This window comes from Muscardinus avellanarius (genome assembly GCF_963383645.1).
Source record: "Muscardinus avellanarius genome assembly, chromosome: 3".
NCBI classification, from domain to species: Eukaryota; Metazoa; Chordata; class Mammalia; order Rodentia; family Gliridae; genus Muscardinus; species Muscardinus avellanarius.
Genome location: NC_137788.1, coordinates 130,293,822 through 130,317,820, shown reverse-complemented (window position 1 = coordinate 130,317,820; position 23,999 = coordinate 130,293,822). Strand labels below are relative to the sequence as shown.

The 23,999-nt window shown below is 48.2% G+C and overlaps 1 protein-coding gene across 1 annotated transcript in view; it reads left to right on the top strand.

The window, feature by feature from the left end:
- Nucleotides 1-17,208: 17,208 nt before the first annotated feature.
- Nucleotides 17,209-23,999, top strand: part of RBPMS2 (RNA binding protein, mRNA processing factor 2) — a gene marked incomplete at both ends in the record, with an annotated part of 41,944 nt that continues 35,153 nt past the window's right edge. Inside the window, one exon of the mRNA XM_080690468.1 lies at nt 17,209-17,283. Coding sequence (XP_080546594.1) covers nt 17,209-17,283 — 75 coding nt within the window. The remainder of the gene's footprint in view (nt 17,284-23,999) is intronic.

Here is a 23,999-nt window from a genome sequence, read left to right as displayed (position 1 = left end):
CCTGTGCCACCATGCCCGACTCTTATTTGTTTTTGCAGTACTGGGGATGGAACCCAGGGGCATTCTACCTCTAAGTTACACCCCCAGCCTTATTTTTAATTCTTTATTTTGAAACAGGATCTTACTGAGTTGCAAAGGACCTCACTAAATACTAGCTGAGGCTGTCCTCGAACTGTAATCCTCCTGTCTCAGCCTCCCAAATGCTGGGATCTTATTTATTTTTATGGTGCTGGGGGTGAAACCCAAGGGCATTCTACCTCCAAGTTACAGCCCCAGCCCTCTTTTTTATTCTTTATTTGGAAACAGGGTCCCACTAAGTTGCAGAGGGCCTCACAAAGTTGCTGAGGCTGGCCAGGAACCTGTGACTCTCCTGTCTCAGCCTCCCAAGTACTGGGATGACAGGCAGGAGCCACCATGCCCGGCATGCCACTGGGTTTATTTATTTATTTATTTATTTATTTATTTGTTTGTTTTTGTGGTACTGGAGATTGAACCCAGGGGCATTCTACCTCAGAGTGACAACCCCAACCCTATTTTTATTTATTTATTTATTTATTTATTTATTTATTTATTTTGGTGGTACTGGGGTTCCTGGAAACCCTTCTACCTCTGGGCTATACTCCCAGACCTATTTTATACTTTTTTAAATTTGGAAACAGGGTCTCTTAAACCAGAACGGCTGGTGTCGAACCTGCCCGATCCTCCTGTCTCCGCCTCCCAAGTGCGGGGATTACAAGCATGCGCCACCACACCTGGCCCCTGTTTTTATTCCTTATTTTGAAACAGAGTCTCACTGAGTTGCAAAGGGCCTAAGTAGCTGAGGCTGACCACGAACTGCGATCCTCCTACGTCAGCCTCCCAAATGCTGGGATTACAAGCATGCGCCACCAGGCCCGGCTATGCCACTGGGTTTAATCCCAGTACAGGAAAATAAAAACAATAAAAAAGCATAGGAGCCGGGCGTGGTGGTACCCACTTGTAGTCCCAGCATTCAGGAGGTTGAGACCAGAGGATTGCGGTTCACGGACAGCCTCAGCTACTTAGGGAGGCCCTCTGCAACCTAGTGAGACCCTGTCTCAAAATAAAGAATAAAAATAGGGCAGGGAGTGTAGCTTGGAGGTCGAATGCCCCTGGGTTCCATCCCCAGACCCGCAAAAAAAAAAAAAAAAGTGTAGGATCCAGGCGTGGTGGTGCCCCTTTGAAGAAACATTCAGTGATCTGCCAGGTCCTAACTCTCGCAGCTGCAGAAGCATTTGGGTTAGCTTTCTGCCCCTCCCCCAGCTACCTGGTTAAAGGCCCTTAGAGAGAATGAGTACACCTGCTTCCTTCCCCTCGCTGGCGACAGGATCTTCCGGAAAGCAAAGCATGCAACCAAGATGGAGGGCATGGGGTGGAGACGCGCTGTCCCGCAGTGGGGAGGGTAGCGCTGCCTCCCCTTCTCTCCTCTCCTCAACCCCAGTTACTTGCTGAGCACAGCTGCTCCTGGCTCCCATGGCTGAGCCAGGCATGGCAGCAAATGCTTGTAATCCCAGTACTTGGGAGGCTGAGACTGGAGGATCGCAGGTTCAAAACCAGCCTCAGTAATTTAGTGAGACCATTTCCAAATAAGAAATAAAATCAAAACCGGGCATGGTGGCGCATGCTTGTAATCCCGCGCTTGGGGGTTTGAGACCAGAGGATCGCGGTTCGCGGACAGCCTCAACTACTTAGGCCTTCCACAACTTAGTGAGGCCCTGTTTCAAAATAAAGAATAAAAAACAGGGCAGGGGGTATAGCTCAGAGGTCAAATGCCTCTGGGTTCCATCTCTAGACCCTCAAAAAATAAAAAAAAATAAAAAAAAAATCAGAGCCAGGTGTGGTGGCCACGCTTATAATCCCAGCATTTGGGATGCTGACACAGGAGGATCCCAGTTCGCGAACAGTCTCAGCTACTACTTAGTGAGGCCCTTTACAGCTCAGTGAAATCCTGTTTCGAAATAAAGGATAAAAATAGGGCTGGAAGCCAGCGTGGTGGCGCATGCGTGTAATCCCAGCATTTGGGAGGCTGAGACAGGAGGATCAGGATTTAAAGATAGCCTCACCTAGCTAGTAAGGCCCTTTGCAACTCAGTGAGACCCTGTTCCAAAATAAAGAATAAAAAAATAAGGCTGGGGTGTCACTCAGAAGTGGAATGGGTTTCATCCCTACTACAGAAGAAAAAAAAAAAGGGCTAGAGGTGTAGCTCAGAAGTAGAATGCCCCTGGGTTCCATCCCCAGTACCTCAATAAATAAATAAATATAAAAAGTCCCATGGTCTTTCTTAGAAACTGTCTAGGTGGGCCAGCCTCTCAGATACTCTGGGCAATCCTGCAGTTTGTCTGGCCTAGAGGCCCCTTACCCAGGCTCTGGGAGGCCAGAGACTCAGGCAGGGAAGCAGGCCAGAGAGGCAGTGCCAGTGACCTTTGGTTCCCTGGGAAGGACTCAAAACCCGTAAAAGTTTAGCAAGTGTTATTTAATCAATGCCAGATTTTAAAACCCATGTGAAATGCAACAACAATAATACACAGACTTTCTGGGTGATAAGAGACCATTGAGGGCTTTTCTTTTTTGTGATACTAGAGACTGAACCCAGGGCATTTTACAAACTCTGAGCTACAATCCCAGCCCTTTTTAAATGTTTCTTTTCCTTCTTTTTTTTTTTTTAGGTCTGGGGCAGCCTCCCGAATGCTGTGATTACAAGCTTGAGCCACCAACACCACGGCTGGTTTAAATGTTTATTTTTTAACAGGGTCTTCCTAAATTGCTGAGAGTCCACTAAATTGCTGAGGCCAGTCTTTTTTGTTTTTGGTACTGGATGGAACCAGGGGCTTTCTACCTCCAGGCTACACTCCCAGACCTATTTTATATTTTATTTGGAAATAGGTCTCACTAAGTTGTTGAGAGCCTCACTAAGTAGCTGAGGCTGGCTTCAAACCTGCTGTCTCAGCCTCCCAAGCACTGGGATTACAAGCATGCGTGGCCACACCTGGCCTGAGGCCAGTCTTGAGTCTGCAATTTGCTTGTACTCTTAACTCTCAAGTACTGGGATGACAGGTGTAACCATGCCTGGCCTCACTGAGGGCTTTCCTTAAAAAGAAAAGGTCCAGAGCTGGGCGTGGTGGTGCACGCTTGTAATCCCCAGCATTTGGGAGGCTGAGACCTGGAGGATTGCGGTTCGCGGACAGCCTCAGCTACTTAGTGAGTCCCTCTGGAACTCAGTGAGACCCGGTTTCAAAATAAAGAATAAAAAACAGGGCAGGGGATATAGCTCAGAGGTCGAATGCCCCTGGGTTCCATCCCCAGACCCATAAAAAAAAAAAAAAAAAAAAAAAAAAAAAGTCCAACCAGATGTGCTAGTTTATGCCGGTAATCCTAGTACTTGGGAGGCAGAGACAGAATTCCAGGTTCACAGAATTGCAGTTACAACTTTAGCAACTGTAGCAAGACTCTCAACAACCTAGCCAGACCCTGTTTCAAAAGCAAAAATAAAAAGGTAAAATACGCCCTGCGTGGTGGCTGGCCCACGCTTGTAATCCCTGCGCTTGGGAGCTGGAGACAGGAGGATTGCACAGGTTCGAAGCCAGCCTCTCTGGCTTAAGAGACCCTGTTTCCAAATAAAAAAGTATAAAATAAGGTCTGGGAGTGTAGCCCAGAGGTATCAGGGTTTCCAGGAACCCCAGTACCACAAAAAAAAAAAAAAAAAGGTAAAATACCCCTGGTTTCAATCTCCAGTTCCACAAAAAAAAAGGAAGAAAATGTCCAAGTTCCCATAGTCCTTCTGTCCAAGTCACCTTCTCAGTCCACTTTTGGTTACTATAACAAAATATCTAAGATCAGGAATTTTATTCATATTTTATATGTATATTTATTTATTTTTGTGGTACTAGGGATGGAACTTAGGGACATTATACCTCCGAGTTACACCCTCAACCCTATTATTTTATTTATTTATTTATTTATTTATTTATTTATTTATTTATTTTTGTGTGTGGGTCTAGGGATGGAACCCAGGGGCATTTGACCTCTGAGCTATACCCCCTGCCCTAGTTTTTTTTAAATTCTTTATTTTGAAACTGGGTCTCACTGAGTTGCAGAGGGCATAAGTAGCTGAGGCTGTCTGTGAACTGTGATCCTCCAGTCTAAGCCTCCCAAATGCTGGGATTACAAGTGTGTGGTACCATGCTTGGCTTATTCTTTATTTTTATATTTATTATTTTTAAAATGTTTTGTGGTACTGAGGGTGGAACCCAGGGTACCTCTGGGCTACACTCCCAGACCTATTTTATACTTTATTTGGAAACAGGGTCTCACTAAGTTGCCGAGAGCCTCACTAAGTAGCTGAGGCTGGCTTTGAACCTGTGTGATCCTCCTGTCTCAGCCTCCCAAGCGCTGGTATTACAAGCGTCCGCCACCACGACTGGCTTTTATTTTTTATTTTGAAACAGAGTCTCACTGAGTTGTAAAGGGCCTCACTAAGTAGCTGAGGTTGGCCCAGAACCTCCATCCTCCTGTCTCAGCCTCCCAAATGCTGGAATTGTGTGTACCACCATATCCAGCTAGTGGGACCCTATTTCCAAATAAAAAATAAAATTCGGCTGGGGTATAGCCTTGAAGTACATGACTCCTGTGTTCTACCTCCTGTACCATAAATTAAATTTTTTAAAATCCAGGTAGGATGGCACACACTTGAAATCCCAGTACTGGGGAGGCTGAGACAGGAGGATCAAAGGTTCCTACAGCCTCAGCAACTTCGTGAGGCCCTCTGTGACTTAGTGAGGCCCTGTTTCAAAATAAAATATAAAAATAGGTCTGGGGTGTAGCTTGGAGGTAGAATGCCCCGGGGTTCAATCCTGAGTACCACAAAAAAATAAAAATAAATGCCAGGCATGGTCATGCACACTTTTAATCCCAGCACTTGGGAGGCTGAGACAGGAGGATCATGCAGGTCTGAAGCCAGCCTCAGCTACTTATGAGGCTCTCAGCAACTTAGTGAGACCCTGTTTCCAAATAAAATAAAAGTCTGGGAGTATATCCCAGAGGTAGAAAAGCCCCTGGTTTCCACCCCCAGTACCACACACAAAAAATAAAATAAAAAGGAGCTGGCCATGGTTGCCCACACTTGCAATGCCAGTACTTGGGAGGTTGAGACAGGAGGATCACAGGTTTGTGGCCACCCTCAGCTACTTAGTGAGGCCCTGTTTCAAAATAAAGAATGAGCTGGGGGTGGTGGCACACGTTTGTAATCCCAGCATTCTGGAGGTTGACACGGGGTGGGGGGGGGGATAGCCATTTGCAACCAGCCTCAACTACTTAGTGAGGCCCTCTGCAACTCAGTGAGATCCTGTTTCAAATAAAGAATAAAAAATAGGGCGAGCCGGGCGTGATGGCGCACGCTTATAATCCCCGCGCTTGGGAGGCTGAGACAGGAGGATCGCGCAGGTTCGAAGCCAGCCTCAGCTTAGTGAGGCTCTCAGCAACTTAGTGAGACCCTGTTTCCAAATAAAATATAAAAAGGTCTGGGAGTATAGCCCGGAGGTAGAAAGCCTCTGGGTTCCACCCCTAGTACCACCAAAAAAAAAAAAAAAATAGGGCTGGGGGTGTAGTTTGGAAGGAGAATCCCCTTGGGTTAAAATCCAGTACTGCAATCAACCAACCAATCAATCAATCAATATGGCTGGCGGTGTAACTCAGAGGTAGAATGCTCCTGGGTTAAATCTCCAGTACCACACACACACAAAAAAAAATTGAGGCTGGTTTGTTTGCTTAACACAGTGGCGCACACCTGTAATCCCAGTACTTGGGAGGCTGAGCCAGGAGTACAAGGGCCTGGCGACCCACTCAGAATTGGGGAGAGGGGGAAGGATATTGAGGCAGTACAAAAGCGACTGTATCCCCAGTAGTCATTTTACCACACTGTGATAAAGGAGACTACCGCCCATCCTGGGTGTTCAACCTTTCTTCCAGGAATACTTATCAAGTGCCCCTAAAGTGCCAGTTGCTGTTTGGCATAGCAACATACACACCTGTAATCCTAGTGAGTCAGGAGGCTGAAGCAGGAGGATCCCAAGTTTAAGGCCAACCTTAGCAATTTAGCAAGCCTCTATGTCAAAAAATAAAAAGGAGCCGGGCGTGGTGGTTCACACTTGTAATCCCTGCGCTTGGGAGGCGGAGACAGGAGGATCGCACAGGTTCGAAGCCAGCCGCGCTAGCTTAAGAGACCCTGTTTCCAAATAAAAATATAAAAATAGGTCTGGGAGCCGGGCGTGGTGGCGCACACTTGTAATCCCTGCGCTTGGGAGGCTGAGATAGGAGGATCACATGGGTTCGAAGCCAGCCTCAAATACTGAGTGAGGCTCTCAGCAACTTAGTGAGACCCTATTTCCAAATAAAGTATAAAATAGGTCTGGGAGTATACCCCGGAGGTAGAAAGCCTCTAGGTTCCACCCCAGTACCATAAAAAAAAAAAAAAGTCTGGGAGTGTAGCCCAGAGGTAGAAGGGTTTCTAGGAACCCCAGTACCACCAATAAATACATACATACATACATACATACATACATACATACATACAATTAGGGGTAACTGAGCATGGTGACCCACACCTGCAATACCAGTACTCATAAGGCTGAGACAGTAGAATGGCAGGTTCAAGGCCAGCCTCAGCAACTAAGTGAGGCCCTCTACAAATGACTGAGACCTTGTTTCAAAAAAAAAAAAAAAAAAAAGCCAGGCGTGGTAGCACAAGCTTGTAATCCCAGCATTCGGGAGGCTGAGACTGGAGGATCGCAGTTTGTGGGCAGCCTCAGCTACTTAGTGAGGCCCTCTGGAACTCAGTGAGACCCGGTTTCAAAATAAAGAATAAAAAATAGGGCAGGGGGTGTAGCTCGGAGTTTGAATGTCCCTGGGTTCCATCCCCAAACCCGCACAAATAAATAAATAAAAATAAAAAATAAAAAATAAAATAAAATAGGGCTGAAGGTATAGCTCAGAGATAAATGTCTGAGTTTAATCCCCTGTACCACAAAATATATGAAAAAATAAATAAATAAAGCCTATTGTGGTGGCTCACACTTGTAACCCTAGCATTTGGGAGGCTAAGACAGAAGGATCATGGTTTGAGGACAGCCTCAGCTACATAGTGAGGCCCTTTGCAACTCAGTAAGACCTTGTGTCAAAATAAAGAAAAAAAATAGGGCTGGAGGTGTAGCTCGGAGGTAGAAAGCCCCTGGGTTCCATCTTCAGTACTGCAAAAGAAAGCAAGGAAGAAAGGAAAGAAAAATAGGGAAGCCGGGCGTGGTAGTGACACACACTTGTAATCTCAGTACTTGGTAGGCTGAGATGGGAGGATCTTGCAGGTTCGAAGCCAGTCTCAGCTACTTAGTGAGGCTCTCAGCAACTTAGTGAGATCCTGTTTCCAAATAAAATATTTAAAAAATAGGTCTGGGACTGTAGCCCAAAGGTACAAAGGTACAAAGTCCCTGGGTTCCATCCCCAGTACCAAAAAAAAAAAAAAAAAAAAAGGAGGTGTAGCTCGGATATCAAATGCCCCTAGGTTCCATCCCCCAGACCCACAAAAATAAATAAATAAATAAATAAATAAATAAATATAAAAAGGGCTGGGGTGAGGCTCAGTGGTAGGGTGCCCTGCGTTCAATCCTCAGCCACACACACTCACAAAATGAATGTTTGCTTAGCTCATGGCTCTGGGGCTGGGAAGCGCCAGACCCTGGTGTCAGCCCTGTGTAAGGTCCAGATAGGGCCTTCTAGCAGCACCACCTACAAAACCATTCACACACAAATCTGGAGATTAAGATTCCAAGGTTCTCCTGGCATGGTGGTGCACGCTTGTAATCCCCGAGCTTGGGAGGCTGAGACAGGAGGATCGCACAGTTTCAAAGGCAGCTTCAACTACTTAGTAAGGCTCTCAGCAACATAGTGAGACCCTGTTTCCAAATAAAATATAAAAAAATAGGTCTGGGAGTATAGCCCGGAGGGAGAAAGCCTCTGGTTTCCACCCCCAGTACCACCAAAAAAAAAAAAAAAAAAAAAAAAAAAAGATTCCAAGGTTCCAACACATGAATTCCTGGGGGACTTTTAAACCAAATTACCATCTGCTTCTGGAGTGTGTGTGTATGTGTGTGCGCGTGCACGTGTGCGTGCAGTACTATGGATGGAACCCAGGGACATTCTACCTCTGAGCTACACTCCCAACCCTATTTTTTATTCTTTGGGGTGGTACTGGGGGTGAAACCCAGAGGCTTTGCTACCTCTGGGCTATACTCCCAGACCTATTTTATATTTTATTCAGAAACAACAGGGTCTCACTAAGTGGTTGAGAGCCTCTCTAAGTAGCTGAGACTGGCTTCGAACCTGTGTCATCCTCCTGTCTCAGCCTCCTAAGCACAGGGATTAAAAGTATGTGCCACCATGCCCGGCTTAAAACAGGATCTCACTGAGTTGTCTAAATAGCTGAGATTGTCTGTGAACCTGGATCCCCCTGTCTCAGCCTCCCAAATGCTGGGATTACAAGCATGTACCACCACACCTCCACACCTGGCTGTTTTTTTTTTTTTTTTTTTTTGTATTGGAGATTGAACCCAGGGCATTATACGTCTGAGCTACATCTCCAGTCCTCATTATTTTTTATTTATTTTTATTTTTTTTGGTGGTACTGGGGATGGAACCCAGGGGCCTTCTACCTCCAGGCTACACCTCCGACCTATTTTATATTTTTTATTATTTATTTTTTGGTGGTACTGGGGGTGAAACCCAGAGGCTTTCTACTTCCGGGCTATACTCCCAGATCTACGTTATATATATATATTTTTTTTTATTTGGAAATGGGGTCTCACTAAGTTGCCAAGAGCATGTACCACCACGCCTGGCTTATATATTTTTTATTTTGAAATGGGGGCACAATAAATTGCTGAGCCTCACTAAGTAGCTGAGGCTAGCTTCGAATCTGAATGATCCTTTTTCTACCAGCCAGGCGTGGTGGCGCACGTGTGTAATCCCAGCATTCGGGAGGCTGCGGTTCGCGGCCAGCCTCAGCTTCTTAGTGAGGCCCTTTGCAACTCAGTGAGACCCTGTTTCAAAAATAAATAAAATACAGGGCTGGGGGTGTAGCTCAGAGGTAGAATGCCCCTGGGTTCCATCCCCAGTACCGCAAAAACAAAAACAAAGGCATTCTACCTTCAAGCTACACCCCAGCCCAATTTTATCTCTCATTTGGAAACAGGGTGTCACAAGGTTGCTGAGGTCCTAAGTTGCCAACAAAGCTATCACTGAACCTGCGATCTTTTCTTAGCTTCCCATGTATTGGAATTACAACTGTGCTCCACCATGCCGGGCTGGCTTATTTATTATTTTTTGCGGGTCTAGGATGAAACCCAGGGGCATTCAACCTTGGAGCTATATCCCCTGCCCTAATTTTTTTTTTTTTTGAAACAGGGTCTCACTAAGTTGCGGAGAGCCTCACTGAGTCTCAGCCTCTCGAATGCTGGGATTACAAGTACGCACCACCATGCCCGGCATGGCTTTATTTATTTATGTATTTATTTTGCAGGTCTGGGGATGGAACCCAGAGGCATTTGACCTCCGAGCTACACCCCCTGCCCAGTTTTTTATTCTTCATTTTGAAACAGGGTCTGAGTTGCAAAGGATCTCACTAAGTAGCTGAGGCTGTCCTTGAACTGCGATCCTCTGGTCTCAGCCTCCCAAATGCTCGGATTACAAGCGTGCGCCACCACGGCCAGCTCTATTTATTTTTCATTTTTTTATTGGTGCACTGTATTCATACATCATATTGGGGTAAAAAACTTGTGTGGACATACATGTACACATCGCCCATTTAGCCCCTACTCAATTCCCACCCATTCCCTCCCATGCTTGGCTTAGTGGTTTGGCTTCATTTGTTATTTTGAAACAGAGTCTTAACCAGGTGTGGTGGCACACACTTGCAATTTCAGCATTTGGGAGGCTGAGACCAGAGGAATGTGGTTTTCAGACAGCCTCAGCTCCTTAGTGAGGGCCTCTGCAACTTAGTGAGACCCTGTTTCAAAATAAAGAATAAAAAAAAAAAAAAAAAAAAATATATATATATATATATATATATATATATATATATATATGGAAGGGGGTGTAGCTCGGAGGTAGAGGTAGAATGCCCTTAGGTTCAATCCACAGACCCACAGATCCTAAAAAAAAAAAAAAAGAAAAAAAAGAAACAGAGTCTTGCCGGGCGTGGTGGCACACGCTTGTAATCCCTGCGCTTGGGAGGCAGAGACAGGAGGATCGTGCTGGTTCGAAGCCAACCTCGCTGGCTTAAGAGACCCGGCTTCCAAATATATATATATAAAGCCGGGCATGGTGGCGCACGCTTGTAATCCCTGCGCTTGGGAGGCTGAGACAGGAGGATGACACAGGTTCAAAGCCAGCCTCAGCTATTTAGTGAGACTCTCGGCAATTTAGTGAGACCCTTTTTCCAAACAAAATATAAAATAGGTCTGGGAGTATAGCCTGAAGGTAAAAAGCCTCTGGGTTCCACCCCCAGTACCACACACACACACACAATATATATATATATATATATATATATATATATATATATATATATATATATACATACACACACACACACACACACACACACACACACACACACACACACACACACATAGTAGGTCTGGGAGTGTAGCCCGGAGGTAGAAGGGTTTCCAGTACCACCAAAAGAAGAAGAAGAAAAAAAAAAAAGAGTCTTGCACAGCTGGGCATGGTGGCGCATGCCTATAATCCCAGTACTTGGGAGGCTGAGGCAGAAAGATTACAAGTTTGAGGCCAGACTCAGCAACACGGGTACTCTTAACAACCTAGTGTGTGCCTGGCTATCCTGCCTGCTTCTCAAATGAAACAGAAAGCGTGAAAGGCACTCAGTACCTTGCCCTGTAGGCTGATGAGTTGATCTCAGCCACCAAGCCTCAGTTTCCACATCTGCAAAGGCCACTGGCCCGCTGGCTGTTTAGGAACCCCAGGGCCAGTGGTAGGGAAGGCCGGGCAGGGGAAGCAGGCAGGGGTTGGCTGTTGAGAGGGATGTGTGAGTAGGAAGCCCAGAGTCCAGGCCAAAAACCTTTGGCCTACTCAGACACCTCTTTTGGGTTTGCTCTTCTTTGTTTCTTAATCCTCTGTACTTTTCCCATTCAGGTTCCTGTTATTCCACTTTCTCCTGTCTTGGGAGAGGGGACATGTTGGCGTAAACAATATCTCTCAAGCTAGGTGTGGTGGCACATACCTATAACCTCTGTACTTGGGACATTTAGGAGGACAGCAGGTTCGAGGACTGCCTCAGCAGCTTAGCAAGCAGATAGAATGTCCCTGCTTAAAGGTAGAACATTCCTGGGTTCAATCGCTAGTACCAAAAAAAAAAAAAAAAAAAGTATTTTGAGAATTTTGTCATCAGAACTCTAGCCTTTCAAACACTCAATATTCATCCCTGAACTTTCTCTGCCAGGACCAGGGCTAGGTATGATGGATTCAAAGATGAACAGGAGCCGGGCATGGTGGCGCACACTTGTAATCCCAGCATTCGGAAGGCGGAGACAGAGTGCGGACGCCTCGGCTACTTAGTGAAGCCCTTTGCAACTCAGTGAGACCCTGTTTCAAAAATAAAAAGACTAAAAAATAGGACCAGGGGTTTAGCTAGGAGGTAGAATGCCCCTGGGTTCTATCCCCAGTACCACACACACACAAAAAAAGAATAAAGAATAAAAAATTTGCTGGGCATGGTGGCGCACACTTGTAATCCCAGCATTTGGGAGGCTGAGACAAGGAGGATCACACAGGTTAGAAGCCAGCCTCAGCTACTTAGTGAGGTCCTTTGCAATTCAGTGAGACTGTTTCAAAATAAAGCATAAAATATAGGCTGGAGCCAGGCATGGTGGCGCACGCTTGTAATCCCCGCGCTTGGGAGGCAGAGACAGGAGGATCGCGCAGGTTTGAAGCCAGCCTTGCTGGCTTAAGAGACTGTTTCCAAATAAAAAATATATAAAATAGGTCTGGGAGTATAGCCCGGAGGTAGAAGGGTTTCCAGGAACATCAGTACCACCAAAAAAAAAAAAAAAAATAGGGCTGGAGATGTCGCTCAAAGGTACAGTGCCCCTGGGTTCCACCCCCAGTACCAAGAAGAAAAAGAAAAAGAAAAAAAAAATTAGGGCTGAGGGTGTCGCTTAAAGGTAGAATGCCCCTGGGTTCCATCCCCGGTACTGCAAAAAAAAAAAAAAAAAAAAAAGAACCGGGCATGGTGGTGCGTACTTGTAATCCTAGTACTTGGGAGGCTGAGACAGGAGGATTGCACGTTCAAAGCCGTCCTCGACAACCTCAACAACACAGCGAGATTCTCCGCAACCTAATGAGACCGTGTTTCCAAATAAGAAATAAAATCATCTGGAGGTGCTGGGGGCGTAACTTGGAGGTATAATGCCTCTGGGTTCAATTCCCAGTACACACACACACACACATTTCAAAGATGAAAAAAGATGTGGGCACTGTGGCACATACCTGAGAGTATTTGGAAGGTTGAGACAGGAGGATTGCAGGTTTGAGGTCAGCCTCCCACACCTTATGAGGTACTCTACAACTTAGTGAGACCCTGTTTTAAAATAAAAAATAAAAGCCAGGAATGGTGGCGATTAAAAAACAATCCCAGCGCTTGGGAGGCTGGGACAGGAGGATCATACAGGTTGGAAGCCAGCCTCAGATACTAAGGCTCTCAGCAGCTTAGTGAGACCCTGTTTCCAAATAAAGTATAAAAATAGGTCTGGGAGTGTAGCGCAGACGTAGGAAAGCCCCTGGGTTCTACCCCCAGTACCACAAAATAAAAAAAAAGAAAGAAAAGAAAAAATAATAATGTCGGGCATGGTGGCACACGCTTGTAATCCCTGCACTTGGGAGGTGGAGACAGGAGGATCCTACAGGTTCAAAGCCAGCCGCGCTGGCTTAAGAGACCCTGTTTCCAAAATTTAAAAAGTATAAAAATAGGTCTGTGAGTATAGCCCGGAGGTAGAAGGGCTTCCAGGAACCCCAGTACGACCAAACAAACAAACAAACAGGGCATGTACACTGTAATCCCAGTATTTGGAAGGCTGGGATTAGAGTATTGTAGGTTTGAGGACAGCCTCAGAAAGTAATGAGTTTCCTCAATCTAGCAAGACCCTGTTTAAAAATTAAAAAAGCCAACCGGGCGTGGTGTTGCAAGTTTGTAATCCCAGCATTCGGGAGGCTGAGACCAGAGGATCACGGTTCGCTGACAGCCTCAGCTACTTAGTGAGGCCCTCTGCAACTCAGTAAGACCCAGTTTCAAAATAAAGAATACAGCTGGGCGTGGTGGCGCACGCTTGTAATCCCCATGCTTGGGAGGCTGAGACAGGAGGATCACGCAGGTTCGAAGCCAGCCTCAGCTACTTAGTGAGGCTCTCAGCAACCTAGTGAGACCCTGTTTCCAAATAAAATAGAAAATAGGTCTGGGAGTATAGCCTGGAGGTAGAAAGCCTCTGGGTTCCACCCCAAGTACCCCCCCACACACAAGAAAGAAAGAAAGAAAGAAAACAAGAATAGGGCAGGGGAATAGCTCGGAGCTCGAATGCCCCTCAGTTCCATCCCCAGCACAAAAAAATAAAAAATAAAAAAATAAACAAACAAAAATTAATAATGAGTCAGGCGTGGTAGCACATGCTTGTAATCCCAGTACTTGGGAAGCTGAGACAGGAGGAATGCAGGTTTGTGGTCAGCCTCAGCTACTTAGTGAGGCCTTTTGCAATTTAGTGAGACCCTGTTTCAAAATAAAGAATAAAACATAGGGCTGGGAATGTAGCTCAGAGGTAGACTGCCCCTGGGTTTAATCCTTAGTACCAGAAAAAAAAAAAAAGTTGCGGGTATAGAGCATAGCTCTGGAGTAGAATATCCCTGAGTTCAATCCCTAGTACCAAAAAAAAAAAGAAATGCTTACAGTAAGAAAAAAACATATCTAAACTATAAGATTAAAGCCAGGCATAGTGGTGCATGCCTATAATCCCAGTACTTGGGAGGTTGAGAATGGAGGATCACAGGTTTGAAGCAACCTCAGCAACTTAGGGAGACCCTGTTTTCAAATAAAAAATAAAATACTGCTGGAGACATAGCTCAGCGGTAGAATGCCCCTGAGTTCAATCCTCAGAACCATACATACATATATATATACACACACACATACACGCACGCACACACACACACACACACACACACACACAATCTATTCTACATTTAGTTTTAGGATTTTTAAAATTTTTTATCAGTGCATTGTAGTCATACTTTTATTTATTTATTTTTTTTTATGGTACTGGGATGGAACCCAGTAGCATTCTACCTCTGAGCTACACCTCCAGCCTGATTTTTTATTTTATTTTATTTTTTGTGGGTCTGGGGATGGAACCCGGGGCATTTGACCTCCAAGCTACACCCCCTGCCCTATTGTTTTATTCTTTATTTTGAAACAGGGCCTCACTAAGTAGCTGAGGCTGTCGGTGAACCACGATCCTCCAGTTTTAGCCTCCCGAATACTGGGATTACACGCATGCGCCACCGTGCCCGGCTCCAGCCTGATTTTTTATTCTTTATTTTGAAGCAGGGTTTCACCAAGTTGCAGAAGGCCTTACTAAGTAGCTGAGGCTATCTACGAACTAGGATCCTCCTGTCTCAGTCTCTCATAGTCATACATCTTAATGGAATACAAAATGGTAGAGACATACATGCACACATCACCCAATTAGCCCTTACCCAATTCCCACCCCGTGTGTGTGTGTGTGTGTGTGTGTGTGTGTGTGTGTGTGTTTGTGCATGTGCTGGGGATTGAACCCAGGTCATCTACTTCTAAAGGTACACTCTCAGCCCTATTTGAAACAGGGACTCACCAAGTTGCTGAGGCTGGACTTGAACTTGTGATCCTCCAATCTCAGCCTCCCAAGTCCTGAGATTACACCTGGCTGTAATTTGAGTTTCTTAAATATGCATACAAGAAATACTGGTAATCTTGCTTTTTTTGTGTGTGTGTGTGTGGTACTGGTGATGGAACCCAGGGGCATTCTACCTCCGATCTACACACCCCCAACCTCTTTGGGCCTCTGCTATCTAATATATAAAATGGAAAAAAGAACCACAAGATGAATACCCCTTTATCTTTGGAAATTTCAGGTAAAAATTAGGGTTGGGGGTGTAAGCTCAGTGGTAAAACACTTGCATAGCATGCATCAGGCCCTACGTTCAATCTTCAGCATTAGAATAAATATATAGATTCGGTGATCATATGGGGTTACCTGAGTTTGGAAAACTGGCCAGGATCTTCTTCCTTGAAAAAGCAGGGCAGGATGAGGTGGATCATACCTGTAATACAGGATGATCATAGGTTCAAGGTCAGCCTCAGCAACAAGTGAGATTCTCAGCAACCTAGCAACACCCTGTTCCTGTTTCAAAACAAAATAATAATAAGAAATGGCTGGAGATGTAGCTTGGGGGTAGAATGCCTGGGGGTGGGGGTTCAATCCCCAACACCCCCCCCCCCAAAAAAAAAAGCTGGGCTTGGTGGTGCACACTTGTAATCCCCACGTTTGGGAGGCTGAGATGGGAGGATCGCACAGGTTCGAAGCCAGCCTCAGCTACTTAGTGAGACCCTGTTGCCAAACAAAAAACTATAAAATAGGTCTGGGAGTACAGCCTGGCGGTAGAAAGCCTCTGGGTTCCACCTCCCAGTACCATTAAAAAAAAAAGAGAGAGAGAGAGAGAGAGAGAGAGAGAAAGAAAGAAAGAAAAAAGGGAGGGCTTAGGTTGACTGGGGGGGGGGGGTCAGTCAATTAAGCCAATAGTAATGAATATCCCTGGGCCAAATATGGGACATGCCTGATGGGAAGATCTGTCCTAGAGAGGGGCTGAGGTCTGTTAAGGATGGTGGGGTGCCTGAGAGCTCACAAGACTGGTTCCATCTGGAGGTGCTGCTGGAGGCTGAAATTCCTTGAAGTCCGGGTGAGGCGAAGAGGGCAGCGCGGGTTGGCAGTGCCAAATTCCTCCAGGGCTCCTGGCCTTTTGCCAGGGCAGCTGAGTGGTCCCCTGGCTGCGGAAGGTTCTTAGCAATTACCAAATGAATAGCGCCCCTATGTGGGTCTCAGTTGACTTATCTGTGAGGTGGCAGGTTAGGATAGAGCTTGTAAATATTGGGGAGACTGAGTCGCAGCACAGCACTCCAGTATGGTGGTGCTAGTCCTGTGTACCAGGCTGGCAGAGGTTCTCAGGGGCTAAGTCTTGTCCGAAGTCTGCGGTGCTAATTGGCTCAGGCGCAGACGCAGGTCTCCCAAGTCCTCGCTCCCGCTCCTAACCTAGAAGGTAAAATTTAGCTCGACGGATTAAGTCAGGTCAGAGGCTGCAGGCTGGCCGACCGCGGCGGGGCTCTCCACGCGGGGTGGGCGCCGCCCCGCGCGCCCCCAGCGGCCGGCCGCACGTGTTTCCGAGCGCGGCCGAGCCCCGCCCGCGGCCGCCCGGGCGAAGCGGCGGGAAGGGTGCAGCGGGAGCCCCGGCCACCTGTGTGTCTGGAGGCCTGGGCCGCCCGGGGTCCAGCGGGGTCTCGGGCGGTCTCCTCCCCCAGCCCTTTAAGACACTGGGGGCGGAAAGAGAGTTGGCATCCCGAGGCCCACCCTCGGGGCCGGGAGCCCGGGGGCCGGGAGGGGGAGCGATTTCCCCAAGGTCACTCGGCGAAACAGCCCCCAGGACCAGAGCCCAGGTGTCCGCCCTCCGCCCCGCCCCCCACTCCAGGCCGGGTCCCGCAGCTCGGGACGCGGGCGCGGCGCGGGCCGGCCGAGCCCCCCAGGACCTCGGGGCGGGCCGCGGAGGGGCCGGGCGCGGCTCGGGGCGCGGCGGGCGGCGCGCGGCCCCTTTAAGAAAGTTCTCGGGGCCAGTTCACCGGAGTTTAAAACTCGCCGCCGCGACGCGAGCGGGGCCGGGCGGCGCGGGCCGAGGGCGCGGGCGGCGGCGGCGGCGGGGATTGGCTGCGCCGCGGGGGGGGCGCGCAGCTGAGCCCGGTTCCGGCGCCCGCCCCCGCCCCCGCCCGCGGAGAAAAGGCGGCGGCCGGCCCCGCCGAGCGTCCCGCGGCTGGATGCCCCGCGCCCGCCGCTCCGCGCCATGAGCAGCCCGAAGCCGGACGGCGAGCTCGGCCCCGGCCCCGGCGCGGGCCCCGGCGGCGCCCTGGAGGACGAGGTGGGTCGGCGGCGGGGGGGTCCGGCCGCCCTTCGCCCCGGACGGCGCCGCGCCCGCCGCGTGGTCTCCCCGGGGCTCGCCGGCCGAGCGCCCCGAGACCCCCGCCCAGCCACACCTCCCGGCCCGCGGCCCCTGCCCTCCGCCCCGACCCTCGCCGTGACCTTGGAGGCGGCCGGCCGCACCTGGCTCGGCGGGCGGGCGCGGGGGTCCCGGGCGCGGCTTCCTCACGGCCCGGGGGCCTGGGCGCGGCTCCCCCGCCGCCCCGAGCCGGCCGCGGACCAGGACTGGGGAGAAAGCGCCCCGCGGCCGCCTCGGTCTCCCCTGGCAGCCCAGCCGGCGCCCCCGGCCGGCCTAGGGGGCTCTGCGAGGAGAGGCGCCGGGTCTGTCCACTCGAATGGGCTCAGGGAAGGTGTTTGTGGGACGGCTTCGCGCTCTCGCCTGCAGCTTGTCGGTTACAGGGATGGCGAGGGGGTGGTGGGCACAGACCTAAAGCTACCCGCGAGGGAGCCGAGCCAGCGGAGGCGTGAACTGGTGTGGAGGGGCCCCCGCCGAGGGCCTCTGCTGTGTCACTCCGGGGCTGAGACCCTTCCTGCCTGGCCCTGCTGTGCTCTTGCCCAGGAAACCGAAGGCCGGTTATCAATCCTGAGCCCCCTTCCCCTCGGTCGAGGGAGAAACCACGGAGAGGGGGGTGGGGGTGGGGGTGGCCCACTCCCGCTGGGTTATACTAGTGGTGCCGGATGGCCTGGAGACCCCTTGCTGTCTGGGCTCAGCACTGCCAGCTCTCAGGTTTAGCAGCTCAGAGGCCTGCTGCCAGCCCCTGTGCACCCATGGCATGACATGAGAACCGAGGTCTGGACTTCTGCTTTTGGGGGCAGGTGAAAGGGAAGAATACACAACTCCTCTGAAAGTGGAGAGGAAACCCGGTGCGGTGGCGCGCACTCGTAATCCCAGTACTTGGGAGGCTGAGACAGGAGGATCACAGGTTTGAGACCGGTCTCTGCAATTTAATGAGGCCCTCCGAAACTTAATGAGACCCTGTTTCAAAATAATAAACCGGGCGTGGTGGCACACGCTGGGCTTGTAATCCCAGCGCTTGGGAGGCTGAAACAGGAGGATTACCCAGGTTCGAAGCCAGCCTCAGCTACTTAGTGAGGCTCTCAGCAATTTAGTGAGACCCTGTTTCCAAATAAAGTGTAAAATAGGTCTGGGACTGGGTTCCACCCCCAGTACCACAATAATAATAATAATAATAATAATAATAATAATAATAATAGGGCTGGGGGTAACTCAGAGGTAGAATGCTCCTGGATACTATCCCCAGTATCACCAAAAAGAAAGTAGTGGAGAGGGAGGGCCTGACATCTGACCACTAGTGGCTCTGGTGTGGTGGGATATTTTGACTCCTGTGGGCTTTGTTGTCCTTGGACATTGATGTCCACCAGGCTTGGCTTTAGGCACCTTCACCCCATCCTGCATACATTGTTGTTCAGGTTTGGGGGAGAGCAGCAGGGTTGCTGAAGTGTTTGTTTGGGGTCCCTGCTTGCCTTCCCACCCAGTGTGCTGAAATTTGAAAGGCAGTGTCTCCTGTGAATCTGGGCAAGGACCCTGAACCCCACCACCTCTGGAGTGCTGACTGCAGCAGGGACTTCACCCTGCTCCAAAGGCTGGGCCTGGGCTGACCCAGCCCTCAGACCCATAGCTCTTGGTGGGAAGAGTAAACCGTATGGCCAGGCTAAAGTCTTGAAAAAAGCATTTGAGGTCTTGGCCGCTTATCTCCAATTGGCTTTCAGGGAGAGAGGGCAGGACCCTTAAAAAGTAGAGTCCCTACGTTGCTCCTTAGGGGCTAAGGTGGGTGGCAGCCCTGAGGCAGATCAGAGTCCACGTGAGTGGTACTTTTGGAGGGGCATGAACTTATATTTAGCAGAAGTCCAAAACTAAAGGTCTCTGGGATCTCCTGAGGGCCCAGTATGTTTCTGCTCTGATCTGGTTAAGATCAAGAATCAGTTCTTGCTGGGCGGGGTGGCGCACGCTTGTAATCCCCGCACTTGGGAGGCTGAGACAGGAGGATCGCACGGGTTCGAAGCCAGCCTCAGCTACTTAGTGAGGCTCTCAGCAACTTAGTGAGACCCTGTTTCCAAATAAAATATATATTAAAAAAAAAAAAGGTCTGGGAGTATAGCCCGGAGGTAGAGAGCCTATGGGTTCCACCCCCAGTACCACCAAAAAAAATCAGTTCTCACCAGCCTTCTGAACATTGAGAGCCAATAGCTCTGCTGGGGGCTCCTTCTTATTTTGGCTATTTGGACTGGAACGGATCTCCTCCCCTTTAGTTTAGATGCCTCCTTAGCTGTCAGGTCTGCAATCCCCAAGAGTCTTTATGCAGAAAACCTTTGTTAGCAGTGGCAGCAGCAGACATAGCCTGGCTCTTCCCAATCACCTATTGGAAATTAGAGTAAATGTAGAAAACCAAGAAACCTTGCTACTCAGCCTCCCAAGTACTGGGATTACAAGCATGTGCCACCACGCCTGGCTCTACTGCTTACCTTAAGACCTCACTTCCTAAAGGTTCTAAGTCACTGGAGAAAACTGGTGTGTTTTCATGGTTCTGGGAGGCATCCTTGGGGCTCCTTGTCTGTCTTAAGCTACTTTATATAGTTTTGGCTTTTCCTGCTTGCCATTCTACCCATGGGGCTTCATCCGTATCATAAGCATTATAATCTTTCTCTGACCAGGGGTAGGAGTACAGGTGAAATATTGCAGGCCGGGAGGTGAGGACTCACTAGGAAACGGCAGTATGTTAACTGCAACAGTAGATAAAATAAAGGATGTCCGTGCATGGTACCGTGGTTCCCCTGAGAGGTGAGGGGTCAGCCCTCACCGAGATATGGTGAGTGGGAGGTGGTTAGACCAGCGGGGATGGGAAGGGCATTCCAGGAAGTGAGCTTGGCACCTATAAAGTTTTGGGGGTGGGGAACGGGTTGTGGAACCTCATGACTTTTTTGGGGGTAACTGTAGTTTCCTACATTGTAGCAATAATGAGGGCCATATTATGAAGAGTCCAATAACTTGTAGGGTTAGGTGGAAATTGGCATTTTTCTGGCCACTTGGGAAGGAGATCTGTTATAGCACCTAAAAAAAAAAAGCTTTGATATAATGCCAGATGTGCTAGTGCCCGCTTGTCATCTCAATACCTGGGAGGCTGAAGCAGGATTGTAGGTTTGCAGTCAGCCTCAGCCATTTATGAGAGCCTCTGCAACTTAGTGAGACCCTGTTTAAAAATATAGAATAAAAAATCAGGCTGGGGGTGTAGCTCAGAGGTAGTACGTCCCTGGGTTCAATCCCAGTATCACGTACACACAAAAAAGTTGTTATAGCCAAGCATGGTGGCATGCACTTGTAATCTGAGGATTTGGGAGGCTGGGACTAGATGTGATCACAGGTTTAAGGACAGGCTCAGCAAGTAATGAGACAATCGGCAACCTATCAAGACCCTGTTTAAATAAAAATAGGGCTTGTGGTGTAGCTTGGAGGTAAAATGCCCCTGGGTTCAATCCCCAGTACCAAAAAAATAAATAAATAAACAACCAGGTGTGGTGGCACATACTTGTAATCCCAGCATTTGGGAGGCTGAGACAGGAGAGTCGTGGTTCAAAAAAAAAAAAAAAAAAAGCTTTGGTACCTTTGGAAGATAAAGAGAACTGTAGGAAACTCAGAGGAGGAGCTCAGTGTGCCCCAGGTAGGTCTTGCTGGAGCTGGAGTGCCAGGGGAGCTAACACAGAACTTGAACCCTTCTTGGGCCAAGCAGGCAATTTAGCAATAACCTGTTTCCAAATAAAAGTAAAATTGGGTTGGGGATATAGCTTGTAGGCACTGTGCCCTCACCATCATGGGTTCATTCCCCAGCATATCTGTCTATCATCTCCTCTCCTCTCTCTCTCTCTCTCTCTCTCTCTCTCTCTCTCTCTTACACACACTCACTCACTCACTCTCTCACACTTCTTTATTGAGAGGAGAGGGGAAGGATAGACCCTGAATTTATCCTGGCACCTAAAACAAAAATTATTATCAGGACTGGGTAACGCAGTCAGCTCCCCTCAGTGCTAGAGTGTTTGTTTGCCTAGCATGTGAAAGGCCTTGAGTTCAATACCTAGTACCATGAAAAACAAATAATCAAACCTCTACTGATGTATGACTGACAATACAAAAAGCTGTATATATCTATTGTATTTGATTGTTGAAGTTAGAGATTTGGTGACAGTGGTTTGGGAGAATTTTATTGTTTTGTGTTGGTTTTGAGGTGCTGGGAATTGATCCTAGGGTGCTGGGACTTAGAAATGCTAAGCAAGAGCCTCTCTACCACTGAGCTAGACCCTTATCCCTTTTTATTTTTATTTATCTTTATTTTTTGCAGTACTGGGGAACCCAGGGGCATTCTACTTCTGAGCTACACTCCCAACCCTATTTTGTGTGTGATGTGTGGGGGGGGGTGCTGGGGATGGAACCCAGGGGTATTCTACCTCCGAGCTACACCCCCTAGTCCTATTTTTTATTCTTTATTTTGAAACAAGGTCTCACTGAGTTGCAGAGGGCCTCACCAGTAGGCACAGTGCCCAAGTAGTAGCTGAGGCTATCCATGAATCACAATCCTGTCTCAGCCTCCCAAATGCTGGGAACAAGCATGTGCCATCACAACCAGCCCTATTTTATTTTTTTAATTCTTTATTTTGAAATAGGGTCTCTCTGAGGCCGGGATCGGATCCTGCTGAGGGGTTAGGCCGGTTCTGGGGCCAGCGAGGCCGGGATTGGAGCCTGCCGTGAGGCAAAGCTGGTGCTGGGGCCTCCGAGGCTGGGATCGGAGCCTGCCATGAGAAAGGCCGGTACTGGGGCCTCCGAGGCCGGGAACGGAGCCAGCTGAGGGGTTAGGCCAGTGTCGGGGCCAGCGAGGCCAGAACCGTGGCCTCCCATGAGGCAAGGCTGCTGCTTGAGCCAGCGAGGTCTGGATCAGTCCACCCGGTAGCCAGGCCACAACTGGGGCTGTCAAGAGTGGGATCGGTATTTTCAACGCAGCATGCACAGAGAAATATCGCAGAAAATTAAAACCAGATGCTTCCCCTAGTCAGCAATAACTAGGAGGAAAGGGGCAACAGGAAGTGGTCGAGCTATAGAAAGGGCCCTATAGTGAAGCAATTAAGGTGACCAATCAGAGGGTATGGAATAGGGGAGGATGGAGCCTCTTTTAAAAGCAGGAGGTACATAAACATATGTATCAAAGTTAATCACCAAACAAGCATGGGATCGAGGGAGGGGGAGGGAATGGGATGGGGACTGGATGAGGGCTAATTGGATGATGTGTGCTTGTATATCCTCTTAAGTCTTATATTCCAATGTGATGTATGATTACAATGCACCAATAAAAATAAATTAAAAAAAAAAAGAAATAGGGTCTCACTGAGTTGCATGGGCTGTCCGTGAACTGCAGTCCTCCTGTCTCAGCCTCCCAAATGCTGGGATTACAAGCATGCACCACCACGCCCTGCTATCCTTTTTATTTTGAAATAGGGAAATAAGGTCTTGCTGAGAAGTTACTGTTTGCTGGCCTCAAATATGACATCCTCCTGTCTCAGCCTCCCAAGTACTGGAATTATAGGCTTGTGCCACTGTGTCCCGTTTTCAGTCTTTTAGCATGAAGAAAGGGAGGCTTTTGGGTTCATATTGGGAAGCAGGGCCCCCCAGGCAGGTAGATCCAGGAAGATTCTGGTAGGAAGTCAGGTTCTCCTTGGGATGGTTGTAGAAGTTACCCCTGAGTTTATTTTTTATTTTTTGCCTTACTAGGGATTGAACCCAGGGACATTCTGCCTCTGAGTTCCACCCTCAGCCCTATCTTTTTTTTTTTCCCCTTTATTTTGAAAAGTCTCACTAAGTAACTGAGGCTGGCAGAGAACCTGCAATCCTCCTGTCTCAGCCTCCCAAGAACTGAGATTATTATTATTATTTTTTTTTTTTTTTAAATGGGGTCTCACTAAGTCTCAAAGGGCCTCACTAAGTAGCTGAGGCTATCTGCGAACTGTGATCCTCCGGTCTCAGCCTCCCAAATGCTGGTATTACAAGTATGTGCCACCATGCCCAGCTCTAATTTGATTTTTTAAATCAAAGTTCATTTAGTGATAATGTACATTTTATAATAAAGTTGTAGTAAAATACTGACATTTGGTAGTTTATTTATTTATTTATTGTGGGTCTGGAGATGGAACCCAGGGGCATTTGACCTCCGAGCTACACCCCCTGCCCTATTTTTTATTCTTTATTTTGAAACTGGGTCTTACTGAGTTGCAGAGGGCCTCACTAAGTAGCTGAGGCTATCGGCAAACCACGATCCTCTGGTCTCAGCCTCCCGAATGCTGGGATTACAAGTGTGAGCCACCATGACCAGCGATATTTGGTAGTTTAAACAGCGTATTATTTATGTAAAAATAAAGTGATAGCGTGTAAACTTAGAAAATTTATAGCTCATAAAAGTACATATGTTTGGTTAATAGCTTGAGAACATTATCATAAACTTAAGATACAGAACAAAATTCACAGTTAGGCTTGACATAGAGTATTATAAAATTTTACAGTGGATTCACTGATAAGTTTTGTTAATAAAGTCTCAGCCCTGTTTTGTTTGTTTTGGCAGTACAAAGGATCGAACCCAGGGGCATTCTACCCCGAGCTAT